The following is a 15,866-nucleotide window of genomic DNA, read 5'->3' as shown; positions in this document are numbered from 1 at the left end:
CCTTCTCGGGCTTCTGTTCTGATTGGAAGGCGCCTGGCCGGCTGAACTCACGGTTGGAACCCTTTGTGCACACATGTTATTCTCTACACCTATTGCGTAGCCTACTGTGGTATTACCTGAAAAGACGGAATGGGCCACGTCAAACAGTGTAATCCTGTGCAGCACTGTATACATGATGAACACAGATTGTTTTTCTGAAATATGACCTGCATCTTCTATGCCAGAAAGGGTTTGTGGGCCACTCAAACAATTCTAGCCCCATTCAGAAAATCCACGTCACATACAAAGAGGCATTCAGGGCACACAGTACAGAAGGTTGAATCTGGTTGTGAAAAAGCTGTTCCTAAGCAACGTAATTACAGCCCTGTACGTCCTCATCTGAACTCTTCCGGGTGGTGCACGAGAACAGGGCCCAACCCCAGGCGTGCATCTCCCTACACAAGAACATATTACTGTCTTCCAATGAGATCCCACTGCGTTGACCGGAAGTGACATCGATGTCCAGTCTTGCTCTGAATTGAAGTTTGGGTGTACCCCTTAACCCTTGGTAGTGGTGTCTCATGGGACCAAGCAGTCAAAAGGATGAAGGGGAGGTACACATGAATTTGCTCGTATCACAATGTAGTGGGGGTCTGTGAGGTTAATTGGGTTGATGCCTGGCTCAGGGGACTCCCCATAACGATCATTCATAACATTTCAGGCGGAACTTGAGATTCTAGAGGTGAGGCCACTGTGTGTAGAATGTGCTGTCCCAATAGAGCTGCTTTAAACTTCAGTGGCTGTTTTTCGGTGTTCCATCAAGAGGCAATGCAGACAGTTGGTGCATTCTCGGGAGAATAGCTCGGCGGCAACCTGCTCGCCTTGGAAGCAAGATGACATGGAGCAACACAGGTTCGATCCCCGGGTCCGCGCTTAGAAACCTCTGGTTATTAAGCAGGTTATAAATAACCTATCATATCATTATGGGTTTCCTTGCATAATGCTAATTATTTGACGAAATTGATGATCGTGTGCTTGGAAGTCCCAATCCTGCTACTTCGGTCCTGGGATACTTTGTGACTCATTGATGGGCACAGATTGGGGCTCGGCTACTCTTTTGAAATTGGAACAATTCACTGGCTGTTCCAATGAGACCCTGAATGAATGTGAGACGGCAGGTTCCTGCCAGCAGTATCTTGTGAATGAGAAGCCAGAACGAGAGAAGCGGTGCCTGTTGTGTTCAGTGAAAAATCGAACTCCTTTCCATACCTTGCTTGATGCCCACAATATCCTGGTTAGGTTGCAGCTGTTGCCACCATTGAGGTTCCAATGCACACCAATGGTTTAAACAATTACCATGATCGAGGGCTTTTGCCACCCTGTCCTGCCATAAGATTCAAACTATCCATTCTATCATGGTCGGTTGCCTACTTAGTAGGGCAGATGGGGCAATATAGACTTCTCAGTGGGTGTATGGCCAGGAATGTGTTCTGGTTCTGGTTCTTTTTCTGTGTCTGGCATTGACATGTTGTGTAAGGGAGACAGGTGCTGGGAATTTGGATTGCTATGACCATCGCTGCGAGAACTTCCAGGTGAATGAATGATGGACTGAAAATGTAAACATGCTAGGTGACATTGTGGTCTATTTGAGAATAAAACTGCAATGCTGATGTATGTGAGGGTCACTCTGTATGTAATACCTTCTAGATTGTAGCACTTATCAAACATTACCTGCATCAATCGAACAGTTAAGTCAGGAGTGCAGAGATCTCCCCTGAAATGGCCCAATAGTGAATCAAAAGTTAACAACTGTGTCTGTCAAGCCAACATCCTTGGCCATTTCAAGTACGATGCGTTCTCCACGTGAACCTGTCACTGGCAACATTTAGTTTGACCTTTCACACCAAAGACTGTATTATCGTGGTGCTTAATCAGTAGGTTCTTGTCCAATATGCGTTTCATCAACCTCAAAGTTCAAAAGTGAAGTCACCTCTGCTCGGAGTCGAACCTGTGACCTGCAGGTTGCATAGGTCAGTGAATCAGATTCTGAACCAATTGACCTCCCTTACCAGCTCCATAGCAGCAGCTGTGGTGCTCACCTATCCACCAAGTAGGTTCATTTAATTACATTTTTCCCAAGGAATAATTTTGACTTTTGACACGCGCGACATAGGGATCACCCTTTGTGTGATTGCCTTGAGGTGGTTCCTGGCAGCTGCTTCCCGCAAATGCATTCTGTATATTATGATACTTATCTATATTATGGGGGACTAGGGGAGTGGGAAGCCTAGAGGTTGATGATGATGATGGTGGGTGGAGGTAGTCTGCACCGCTGCAGCACTGTAAATACCTTTGTTAGAGGACTTCTTCGTGATTGCAAAGTCCTTCCGATCTCCTACACCGCAACAACAAAACAAACCACACATAGCCTTGCACAACAGCACATGATGGCTACCGACCGAACATTCATACCTACGCTCAGCGAATGGTGTAAACCGAATTGATAATATACGTGGCAGTGGTATAGATACGGATTAGTGTGCTCTATTCTCCAATCTATATTGGGAATGTAGCAACAAATCACCAGTGAAAATCTCGATAACTGGGAACCACCCATTGGGGTTCCGGAATATATAAGTTTAAGAATGGGTGTTATGAGACTATATTCGCGCTTGATACAGTAATGTTTTGAGATAAAGTATATACAAATCAGTGAGTCCATTAATAGTTAAATTGACTGAATAAAGTCTTGAAATAAACAGTGTCATGAAGTACCATGAATATTGGCTTTTAATTGCTTTCAGAAGAACAGCCGACACGTGTTTCGAACAGCCTGGTCGTTATCAAGGCCTGAAATGAAGTGTGTTATCCTCAATCTCTGGGATCAGTCCGTCCCACTTCTATATTAATGGAGTGTCATTTGGAGATTGCTTGTATCAATACGAAGTGCATTTCCATCACAAAAATAGTAGCAGGTGAAAATCTAAATTGGTGTGCATGTGCACAGCCTTTTAAGTGCTGATTTCTCCTTAAGTTTTTTGGATTCCAAATCTTGAGGCTAATCCAGTGTGCAGGAATATGAGGGGTTAAATCCCCAATGTCGCAGTTCACGCTCGATTCAGTCCGCGAGGACTGAATCGACATGAGGCGCCTCAAGATTTGGAATCCCAAAAATTTATTACGGAGAAATCAGCACTTAAAAGGCTGTGCACATGCACACCAATTCAGATTTTCACCTGCTACTATTTTTGTGATGGAAATGCACTTCGTATTGATACAAGCAATCTCCAAGTGACACTCCATTAAAACAGAAGTTGGACGGACTGATCCCAGAGATTGAGGATAACACACTTCATTTTAGACCTTGATAACGACCAAGCTGGTCGAAACAGGTGTCGGCTGTTCTTCTGAAAGCAATTAAAAGCCAATATTCATCGTACTTGGTGATGCCGTTTATTTCAAAATTGTATTCCATCAATTTAACTATTAATGGACTCAGTGTGATTTGTATATACTTTATCTCAAAACATTACTGTACCAAGCACGAATATAGTCTTGTAACACTCATTCTTAAACGTAAACCGAACTGGACCTGCCAATGGCACATCACAGCTCTCTTGCTATTTTTTCCCGCTCAGTCCTGTCCTACTAACCTACCACCCACACCTTACCTTCTTGCTTTACAGATCCCCCAGAGCGCCAGGGGACCACAGAGATGGTGATAGTGCACAATATAAAAACCTTTTAACATAACATAATAGATGAGGTGTTTTAAGTTTCTCCATTAACAGGTTCTGCAGTGTCGAGCACTGATGGAATGTGAAAATAGTCTTAAACAGCCCCGCCTCCCCAACATACCCCTTCTTGCTTGTTCTGTTAATAGCAAAATGTATTCTGCTGGTACTGTATGCTACTGTTTCCAATTCGAGGAAATTAGGAAATCTGGAGTGCAAAGGGCATTTCATTTTGCTATTCAATATTTTCGTTTCTGATAAATTTTGCAGTTTTTCAGCTGCCTTTTTTTTATGACGTGTTTAACTGTAGAACCTTTTGGTGTCGGCTAATTTCAACAACAATAATAGTTTTGATTAATTGTGTCACTGGAGTTGGTGTATGTCATACACTCGAGCATTACACATTAATAAGCATAGCATTTTATATGTTTTACCCTTGTGCTTTGGCCTGAAGTGCTGTGCTGTTCCTCTGTTTGGGCGAAACACTATTCTTAAATACGGGCCATTGGGAACTAACTATCCCATGTAAATTGCTTAACGTTCTAATGGGAAAAATGTGTCTTGTTAACTGATTTCATATTATTTTGCGTTTTGCAGCTCAATGACGGTGGGAAGGCGGCTCAGGCCCACGTTGGCATTGGGGACAAGGTCCTCACCATTGATGGTATCAGAGTTGATGGGATCACTCACCTGGATGCACAGAACATGATCAGAGCCTGCAGCGGCGCCTTGAACATGACCCTGCAAAAGTGAGTTTTGGCATTTTGAGAAAATTGACAGTGCGGTCCCGCAGTTGTGAGCAGTAGCTAACATGGCATCTTCTCAAACCTCATATGCACATGTGAGCAGAGAGAGGTCATGCTATTGAAGGGGTTAGTAGTGTCTTGTGGTGCGTTGGTTATAGTGGTTGCTATAGGTGCCCGTGTTATGGCTGAGGGCAAGCAATTGACATTAAAATGTAAGCAAATTCACTGAAAGTAGTTGTGTGATTGACTCCACAACGTAAAAGGAGGACTCTCGCAATAAAAGTTGACTACTTTAGACTGACGATTTTTCATTTGGGTTGCCATGGTCTGCACTCGTCTCTGAGGCCCAGTCTCCACTCTCCTGACACATGTCTCTGATGGAAGTCCTTGGGAGAGTGAGATTCTGTGTATAATTGGAAAACTGAATGTCCATTCTCTCACTTCTCACTGGGACATGGATTATGTTTCCCAGAAATCAGCATTTCATTGTAGGTATTAGTAGCTTGTCACCTTGCCCTGAACTTTAAGAATCTTTTTCCCAGCATGTATCTCTCGGTAACAAATGTTTTTTCTTTCTCACAGTTTTTAGCATAAATGACCCCTCGGTATTGTCATGGTGCTCCGGGCCTCATTCCGTGGATGCTGGCGTTCAGCTCTACTCCTTTGTGTTCTCTGGCTCCGATTCATTTTCCTGGCTTGTCTCCCTCCTTTTCCTGGCAAGTCTAGTTGATGGATGTGGGCTTTCCCCCCCTCACCTGTGGTGAGACGTTCACTCACTACGTTTCCACTCATGCCTTGGCTCATTGGAGCAGTTCCATGTGTTTATATCCCCACATAAATATTGCCATACAAAAATATTGCCATATTTCTGCAGCGATATTAAGGCATGGAACCTGCAGGGGGCACCCCTGCAACCCCTGCATTATTTGTAAAGGAACGGGGGACACCCGCACAGCCCCCGCTCCCGAAACCCCCAAAAATATCACCTATGGCCGTTCCAGACGACCAAATATACGGCAATATTTTTGGTGGGGATAATATGTAGTGATACCGTTGGAGCAGGCTACTTTGGTGAGGTTGTGTTCTCTAGCATGGAATACCTCTCCCACTATTTGGTTTTGCAGGACCTAGGACATCAACATGTTTCTGTCTCTCTAAACTCTGCAGATGCCTCATATTGTCATCCTTGATGTTGGCCACCTCGGTATGTGATCTCCAGTGCATGGGTGAGGGCCTCTTCTTTAGATCTGTTCTTATGTCAGCCAACCAGGAAAGAGAGGTTGATGTGTCGCTGCCTCTTTCTCACACTGCTTTCTGAAAACAGTTGGATGGTGATACTGTCCTCCCTCATCAGAGGGCGTGTCATGTGGCTGTGCTGGAGTTAGCCAGGAAATACCTCAGAGGGTGGTCCTGCCTGCCAAGTTCAGACAGTAATGCATCACGTATAGTATGTTACAGTGAAATGTACACACCATTCTCCAAGGTTCTGTACAGAGCAAATAAAGGAAAGGAATGACAGAGGTCATCCGTCTTTCATCAAAGATAAATATTCTCGACAGACGATTGGGTTTGTAGGGAGTCCATACAAAAATATTAGCGCTAGGTTAGAAAAAGATCAGGTAGTTCATGGGGTGGGTAATTTGCATTTTTTGTTGTCTCAAATGGAAGTCCATTACCCTTCATGGCGATGCAAAACAGGTGATATGAAGCAAATGAAGTGCTCCTCGGTGGATAGTAATGTAGTCTTCTTGACTAAACGACAAGTGTGTACCAACTAGAGATGTAGAGTTGCCATAGTCTGGGTGAGAAGCGACTATGGCTAGTAACTGGGACGAAAGCAGGAGAGGGACATTTCTAACAATATGACAATGGCGGAAGCAACTGCCTCAATCTGGGGCATCAGAGCAAAATCCAAGTCGAGGAGGAATTCAATGTTGCGTATAGTGTTTTAAGGCATCCGCTTTCTCAGCCTTCAGATGAAACCAACAGGTTTCCATACAGGCCGCTCGCTATGTGGTGAGGAATGAGCTGCCCATCCAAGTGGATTAGGATCTAGGTATGGGACACATATGTGAAGAAGTGGAACCCATAGGAACTGCTGAAGGGCTGCCAAAGGTCAACCATGGATGTTAATCAACAGATTAGATGCCTGGAGGTATTTGTGGGGCAAAATATGGGGGATGAGTTAAAGCTGGATATGTAAAAGGGCCTGTTGGTGATCGTTTAAAAAGGGTGCCAGCAACGCTTTAATGCCTATGATTTTAAGATGGAGTATTGCATGGTCAGAGGTGTCAAATGAGGCAGAAAATGAGAGAAATATCAGGGTGGGGGCTCTGTCAGTCTGTTGTCGCACAGAGCAGGTCAAAAATAACATGCCACTAGAGAAGAGAACCCCTCTCTTGATGTCAAACTAAACAAATATTGACTGTAATAAATGTGGATACCTGCTGAATAGCCAGTTCTCTCCAATACGTCTGTTGAAATAACAAGGACATGGGTCTGAAGTTCCAAGTGACTGTGGTTCTAAAATTGCCACTTTTTACTCTTTCAATTCCAGAGGTCAACGGGCATGCTGACAACGATCCATTGAGTAGAACACTTAAGTGTGGGGTTCTAGCACTACTCTGAGATTGTAGTGTTCTAGGGGAGCAGGGATCCTGCAGGGAGCCTGCGTTAACCATTGGGGAGAGTGCTTCATCTGGTGACAGAAGGGATTAATGAAAAGACTTCGTTTTTGAATGAGCTCAGTTATGATTGACGTCACCGTTGTTTACCAACACAGTCGTGTGAGCATTGTCGGTATGTTCTGAGACCATCATCCCATTACATATATGTGATACCTGGTGTATAAAGTACTAGGAGAGAAGATGCCTGTATCATTTTTACATTAATTTGAGTGGGATATAAGCTACTTAATCATATGGAACAGATTTTTATAGGTACTGGCATATTTTTCGAAATGTTTAAAGTAATCCTCTTTTTTGGCCAAGTTGATAGAAATGTTATAATTTCTGAATTACTCCGGATATTATTTTGCTTGGACAGGGCAAGATATCCTCCATTTGCTCTGCATCATAGTGCTTTCTCCTTAGATTGACATTTAGAAAAGCATGTTGCTTTATGATGCTTAGTTTTGAAAATTCTGGATTTCCACGGGCCTCAATAGGTCTTTGGGATCAGCCATACCTTCTGCATAAAGCTTCCAGTTACGATTTAAAATTATATCTATTCAATAAGCACAGGTGGTACGGGTTCAATTTGAAAGTTCAGTCCTCCCTAACTAATTATTTCCTGTCCGCATCGTGGTAGGTGTATCGGCCAAGAGATAAGGGCGTTCATGTTTATATTGTCATCGCACAATGTCAAAGATCTGCCATCCATGTCGGGTGGGTGAATGAACAAGATGAGGCGAACCAATTGTTTTTGGGTTGATTATGAGGTTGATATTGTGAGAATGAGCAGAATCATTGGCCAAGACCTAGAAATCGCACAGCACCGAGAGATTGGTCGCGTGATCTGGGATGGTGCTCTATTGATCATGGCATTGATCGATCCACTTGCTGTACTGCAGCTGTATTGTGGTCGTTATCCTGTCACTGCACTGCCTGTCTGGGACCGCCCCTCTACCTCGCCCTCCGTATCTAGAACGTTTCTGCAGGATGGAGAAGCATCACTTTGAGGCAAATATAAATATTTAACGTAAATCGGCTACTGACCCTACTGGGCAATATTGAACAATGTTTAGTGTTTTGATGTAAATGTCATGTGTGAAGTTATGTAAAATGGATGTTGTGCTCAACTGGTGAACCATGGTAATTTGGCAGTCTTGAAGTGGGTTTGCCTTTAACCATTTATTGAACCGGGCAAGGCGGTGTCTTGTCACAAAGACTGCACCGGAAGTGCTGTGGTGAGAACAATTTTCCGTCCTTTGTGACAATGCTTGGTGGCCTATATCCAGTCATAGCCTCTTGTGGATGTATTTCACGGCTTCCCAGAAGCTAAGGAACTGTGCCCTTGTCGTTTTTGGAAGCTAATCGAGTAGCTGCTGACTAGGCGATCAGACGTGTTAAAACAGCTGTTTCAAATATTCTAAAAAGGAATGAAACGTTATAGGCCTTTTGTACATGGACGTACAGTTTTCGAATGACAAGACTTTTGCTAATTATCTTGTGCTATTTCAATCGAGCAAGGCCCTACTGGGAAATCACGTCTAAAGATGTGTTTTTGGAAGGTTTCACATTATGTGCTGTTATGAAAAGCCGTCGTTTTCTTTGGCCAATAAAAACTCCCCTGAACTGTACTTTCCCTACTGCACTGGCAAGATTATTCTGTCTTTGGGGAACAAGTCGCTTTTTGACACGGGCAAAAAGCTGGATGTGTCGCCATAGCAAGGCGTAACTATTGATTACTGCAGCAGTCAACTCTGGCCTGTGTGTGATGCAGTGGTGTGAGATTCTTGCAACAATATGCGTTTTGAAATTTGGTGTAGGAGAAACAAGCTTCCATGTTATGAAATCAAATCTAGTCCTCCTACAACACGTAAATTGGCCATTCGGCCACCACGTAGATGGTTCCACGCGAGCTGAGCTCCACAGAATCCCTGAGCACCTATTGAAGAAAGAATATATTTTGATGGTCTTGGCAAATTGTCTTCCCCTTGCTTTTTCAATCTTGTCTCCAAGTCGGGTGATGTTTTGCAGGCACGAACAAAACAGAGATTTGGGCGTGCCAGGATAAAGTTGTTTAAGTATCGAGCATCATTTTCGTATATTGCTCCAATGAACAGTATTTAGGTTTGGGGCAGGTTGTTTTTATTGTGCGATTTTTGGTTGTTTTCTCCTCATCGCTGGTGTCAAGAATGGATGCTCTCGCATGCATAAGTCAAATCTGCCTTAGTGCTAACTGTGGAGCAGACACATTTTTAGGTCTGGTGGAAGAGATATTCTCTCTGTAAGAGTCAATACCTCTATAAGACCACTTGTGTTCACTTGACCTCCGGAAGGCATTGATATAGGTGCAGTGAATGACTATTTTTTTACCAACAGTTCAGTAGCTAAATTTTGTCGGCATGTACTGTTCCGTTGCCAGCCTCTCTAACGGGCCTCTGTTCTGACTCGATCCATCCTGGTCGGTAGACCGCTTATTGAGGTTTGATTTGTAGAGCTGTATATAGGAAGGGACCTACTGGGATATTGAGTGGTAAACCTTTCTACTCCTCTCATCTTGAGGGATTCTGGTTTATCTACCAGGCTTGGACTGTAAAGTATCTAGAACAATGCCGAAAAAATAGAACTGTTAAATCGGCAGTGGGGAGTTACTTCTCCCAAATCTCCTCACCCTTGTTGTGGGACAGGAGAAGGACGCAGCGTCTTAGAGGATATTTTTAAGCTATTATTATTAAAGAATAAGAATAAGGCCTAACTTTCCTTATTGCTATGTAGCGTTCCCAGCCCAACAAACTAAGGTGCTTGTCTGTCGTCTGTAAATGTTGCAAAGAATCTGTCAACAGTAAAAACTTACCCTATCTGACCCTACCACTATTCTAACAACTGAAGACAGAAGAATGGCTCCCGTCTCTTGGGTTTTGCTTCTTGCAAACTTCTTCTTCCTGGTTCTTCTTAATAGGTGATTTTTAAATAGTCCTCTGTGACTGCTTTAATTCGTTTGTGCAATTGTCTCAGGATCTTAAACTTTTGTTGCTTCTCAAAACCAGGTCTCTTTGACCTTGTACTTGTACTTTGTTCTGTATTAATGATTTCCGTGTGCCTGTTCTCCCCCCCCCCCTTTCTCATTTAAAATAAAGGTATTCTACTTTTGTTAACTTAATTGGGACAAATATGAACAGACCCATAACCATCCTCATTCATTTCTTTCTTTCCATGTTCTACTTTCGTTAACTTGACTGGGACGAGTACGAGTAGTCCCATAATGATAACCCAGCTGCCTCCCTGGTCTCCCGTTTTCCCTGTTACCCGGTATTCTCAGGCATAATGTCGCTGCAGGGCTCTCTTCGCTAGGGGTTGGTTCGGTTCTTAGCCCGCACGGCTTCACTTACTCCGTCAACGTCCCGTAATCAGTGTTCTCCTTCTTGACGAACATCTGGATATCAGGAAGTTAGCAGTTTGAACTGCATAGTGGTTTCGTTGTAGTTTTGGGGGCAGCTTGTCAACCAATGAGATCTCTGTGGTCATGCCACCCGCATCGGTTTCTCGCTTCTCGGTTTACAGGACACAGCACGTCCAGCTCTCTTTTGGTATGTGAGCAGTTTTATAACTCGCAGGCTTTCTCGGTCAGTCTCCTCCCCTCTCCGGTATTATGTTGCTGTGGGACCTCTCTGGCAAATGCTTGTTTCTCTTTCTCCCTCCCCCTCCCTCCCTCCCTCCCTCCCTCCCTCCCTCTATCTCTCCCTCTCCCTGTTGCATCGTCTCTCTTCTCCATCCTACTCGTCCCAGTTAAATGAAGCTTTCCATTTAAATTGACATGCACTGTTTGTTGACAGTAACATATGGTCGTACTCGCTTCACACAAGAGTGGGGTTTCGCTGTCACCCTTACTACAGCTGACTGGGAAGGTTCCTTCTGCTCTCAGTTGGGGGTAGCTCCTGCTTCTTCTCTGTGGGATTGAGAGGCTATTACCTCGTGAAACAGTCCCAGTGAATGCCTTTATTCTCAGTGGGCCATCTGACCTGGAGTTGGGCATCAGATGAAAAATAATTTTTTTAAACCGTCTTAACTCCTTGGCACTAGTTAGGCAGCCATTTTGCTAAAGCGGTCTGTGGTATAAAATAATTTCAATTAGTAATTGATTGTAGGTAAATACACTCAGTATGGCCCAAGATCTTCTGACTGTGTCCCGCTATGAAAACCAGTCTGCTCCACCCGCCACTATTGCAAAGTTATTAAATCGCACAAGAGTGAATGATTTGGGACTAAATGTACAGTCTGCCTCAAAGAAATGCATTGTTGTGTATACATCATTCTCTAGAGGTGACTCCTACATCAACGGCCAATGTTTGAATGTGGCTATTCTAATTTGTATTACGTGCACGTATACTTTTTTTTTTTTTTTTTTTATTTTATTTTGGTTGGCTGAAAGCATTCAACCTTTCAAAAATTTCTTCATTACAAAATACATTAATTTTTTCCAGTTTTACAAATTTACCTGTATCATTTTTACAAAATTTATATCACTTTACCAATTTTTACGCTTGTTCATACTTTCCATAGCCTATATACATGTTTGATTGATTTGATAAATTTTACAGATTTGTTTCAGAAATAATAAACAGTGTTCAGTTCACAAGGATAATTGGCAAATAATGTTAAAAGTTGAGACTCAAATAAATACATAAAAATCACATATATCCTAAAATTTAAAATACATTTGTCAATTGGCTATGGGCGACAAATTGCGTGGTAATATCGTTTTTATAAATTGCGTTAGAGCGATGTTAATAGCAATGCGATTGCTTGTCATTAATATAATCCATATCTCATATGTTGAGCGATCACAGTATAGTTGTAATACATTACAGAAGTAATGTTTTCGTATGTCACTCAAAGCAGGGCAATCCACTACTAGGTGAGCTAAGCACTCTAATTGCATGGCGTTTTTGCAAAAACGGCAAAATGCCTCAGTTTTTGGAATTGCACCTCTTCTCGCTAGAATTTGGTTTGTGGCCTGTAAGTTCAAACGCAATCTTAACATTTCAGAACGAACATGATGTGATGGAGATTTTAAAAGATAATAGGCCATTTGTTTAAACTTCTTGTGAGGAAATAAATTTTGATCGAAATCTACATATTTTTTACATAGCTCTTGGCTTACATTCCAATCATGCCAATACAATCTTTTTTTTGCTAGCACAGGATTTTTAAGTAACAAGTCAATTGATACATTTGCACTGGCTAAAGCATTAATGATTTCACTTGTCCACTTTTTGGGGAATACATCATTGGATTCACAAATATACATTGCAATTGCACCCAACATATTGTTAGTTTGTGTACCCAGAAGACATTTTCGATAAAGATTGCAGAATTTCCAAAGAATTAGACCAAACAAGGAAATACTACCAAGTTCATACCTTAACATACACAAGGGAGTACACACTGGCAAGCACAGAACTGTTTTCCAAAATTTCCCTTCAAGTCGGTCCCAGTAAGTTCTAGATTGAGGTAACAGAGTTTCTGCTCCGTAAGATAAAATCGGAACAGCTTTTTGATTGAAAAAGGTTGCCACATGCATTATAGTGAATTTGCCGTACTTGTATAGGATTATTTTGGCTTGTGAAATCAAGGTCATGACTTTGGCTTTTACATAGTCATCATAAATTTGATTTGACATAAGGCCAGAGAAAGGTAATCCTAGGTATTTATAGCTTGGTACCTTCTGTAAGGGAACTTCACGCAAAAACCACTGACTTCTCACCATTTGTGTGTGCCTTTTTCTTTGGCAAATCACTATCTGAGTTTTATCCACGTTGATAGTTAGATTATTGGTATGAGTGTAAGTATCCAATTTATTCAAAAGGTTCTGTAATCCGCTTGGCGTTTGCGAAATTAGGACAAGATCGTCAGCATACAAGAGCCATGTGATTTTTTGTGCACCTAATTTGGGACAATCTGACAGAACTTTCTCAAAGGATGTCCCAATGTCTAGGATGAAAAGGTTGAAAAGGGTGGACGCCAGAATGCACCCCTGTTTCAATCCTCTCATGGTATTGATGTTTGCAGACAACAACCCATCAAGCGATAGTCTAACTTGCATTGTCGTATTCGAGTGCAATTTCTTGATTATGGTTAACAATGACGATGGGCAGCCATAGTTCTGTAATTTCTGGAATAACAATGATCTATCGACTGAATCAAAAGCTACCCGAAAATCGATAAATGCCATATAGAGGGGTTGATTAAGTTCTGCATATTTAGATTTAAGCATATTTAATGTGATTAGATTCACTGAGGTGCCTAGCCCTGCAACAAAACCAGTCTGAAAAGGGTCTCTTTTAAGCTCATTTAGGGTCCAGTTATTCAATTCTTGCAGAATAATGCGGCTGTAAAGTTTGCCTGGTGCATCTAATAAGGCGATGGGTCTATAGTTCTGTGGGAGAGACCGATCACCTTTTTTATGAATTGGTACTATCAAAGAGTGAGTCCATGTTGCCGGGAGCTCTTGGGATACATTAATATGCTCATATATATGATATAGAATATTTGACCATATTACTGGGTGTTCTTTGAAGATTTTGTTTGATAGTCCGTCTGGGCCGGGCGCCCTAGACTGACTTATTTTATTGATAAAATGTAAGATGTCAGTTTTATCAATCTTAATATGAAACCGTTTAAGAGGAGTAGAACTTACAGGAGGTTTACCGTCAGACGGATTGGCATAGATTTTAGAGAAATAACTAATCCATCTTGCTTCTGGAACACTCTGTGTTTGGCACTTTGTTTGCGTCGGAGAGACAGCGCTGGTCAGGGCTTTCCAGATTTGGGCTGTATTGCTATCACGAGTATTTCGTAACATCATTTCACCATCTTGTTGAAATAATTTACTTCGATGATTCCTCCGCCAATTCCTATATGATGTTTTAATTTGAGTCAGTATTGTAAACCTAATACACAATGGAAGTTTCATGGCTTCTCTTTTTTTAAGGCGAAATTCAGTTTTCTTGCTTTGGATCTCCAGGTCAAATACATGTGATCTTTTAAAGTTGTAGTTTTTCCGTACCCTGTTTTCTGCAAAATGATGTATTATATCATAATAGGGAACTGGGGTAAACGGTATATTATTCCGTGAGTAACGGAAGGCAGCTTGCAGCGTAGTGTTAAGGTCATTTAGTTTGTTTTCAGTCCAAATAATACGATTCAGCTGATTAGAGACTGTTAATTGACCCGAATTCACCATTGTACTACGTTTGGTTCTTGTCACTTTTGAAGCCCATTGTAACATGAGCAATCGATGATCACTATTTGGATTTGTTTCAATATTAAAAGAATGAATTTGTGAGAAAAGTCTGTCATCCACATAAATGTAATCAATTGTGGCTTTTGTGTTGCCCTGTTGCCACGTATGAGTCAACTCACTATTGTCAAATTTACTCTCATTCACCATACAAAATCCTCTCGTCAGCATAAGTTGTTCCCACAGCTTACAATTTGAGTCTCCTGATATGCCCATCGAGGGGAGGCAATGAATATTTAAATCACCAGCAACGACTATATGCTGAATTTCTGGGACAAGCATGGTGAAATCCAACAAGGAAGCAACATCACCCAAGAACTTCCAACTATCAATGCTTTTGTGGTTCCAGTAGAGATTAACTATAGCGTACAAGGTTGAGTCGATTGACATAATAGTCAACTGCGTGAAGGAGTTAGGAATATAGGAGAATATTATACTGATGTTAGCGCTTAATTTAGTTGCTGTGATAAGACCAGCCATCGGACGGCCTCTATTTCCTTGGAGAGCTGGCAAAAAATGAATTTCGTGGTTGTTCCATAAGGGAACCGTGGTTAGCCATGTCTCTTGTAAGAGGATCACATCGTGATTATTTAAGATGTTTTGTGTATTATTAACCAAATGATTAAAACCACGCGTGTTCCATGAGACCAACGAGACAAATCTTTCCTTCTCCACCTTGTGCGCGAGTTAACTCCTGGGATCGCAATTACAGCAGCATTTGGAGGGAGCCTCCGAAGTTACATCGCTATCAATATAAACAGTACCTTTATTAAGTTCCCTTATGGCAGAATCAGTCCACGCTTCAGCACTAAGAGAACCATTAGATGAATTCGTGGGACCCAGAAGTAGTATGAATCCCAGTGACAAAAGTTGGTTTTTAGCTTCCCAGATGAGATTTCTGACGACTCTTGACGTCAACCATAGGCATGCCGTGCTTACTGAGTTGTCATTAAAAAACTCCACCTGTGCTATATCTGCAGAGACAATATCCTGCAGTAGCGGAATATCGGAGAACACCTGTAATATACTTTGTCGATTGAGCACATATTGCGGGTATGGGGCTGGCCGGCATCCCAATACTAATGCAATATTATTATCCTTTGCTATTTTGGATTTCAAAATTGATTTACTTGGTAGTTTATTAGGAGTGTTTTGCGCAACTGTAGGTCTTGGTTTAACTACAGACGAGCGTAAAGTTTTTAGCATAGTAACAATTTCATCATTGTGGGTAGCTAAAGGAGGAGGCGACTCTATTACTTCTGTGTTTTTATCAAGTTTAAATGAGACTGAGGGTTTCAATGATGAGTAATGCGTTTGAAAATTGTCAGCTTTCTGTGGTTCAAGTGAGGGGGCTTTGAGTATCGGTGCTGCAGTAATTCTGCTCATGTAAGCATCAACTTCCTTTCTGATTTCAGCACGACAGCTAATAAGCATGTCTTGT

General features: G+C 42.0%; 1 protein-coding gene across 7 annotated transcripts in view; it reads left to right on the top strand.

Annotated features, from left to right (window-relative positions):
* Window positions 1-15,866, top strand: part of PDLIM5 (PDZ and LIM domain 5) — a 755,773-nt gene that overhangs the window by 217,349 nt on the left and 522,558 nt on the right. For all 7 annotated transcript variants that reach the window (XM_069630553.1, XM_069630555.1, XM_069630557.1 and 4 more), the window contains exon 3: window positions 4,311-4,462. In XM_069630553.1, the coding sequence (XP_069486654.1) occupies window positions 4,311-4,462 (152 nt within the window). The remainder of the gene's footprint in view (window positions 1-4,310; window positions 4,463-15,866) is intronic.

This window comes from Ambystoma mexicanum, chromosome 6q (assembly GCF_040938575.1).
Source record: "Ambystoma mexicanum isolate Mex_15411 chromosome 6q, UKY_AmexF1_1, whole genome shotgun sequence".
Classification (NCBI taxonomy): Eukaryota; Metazoa; Chordata; class Amphibia; order Caudata; family Ambystomatidae; genus Ambystoma; species Ambystoma mexicanum.
This window is presented reverse-complemented; position numbering and strand designations above follow the sequence as displayed.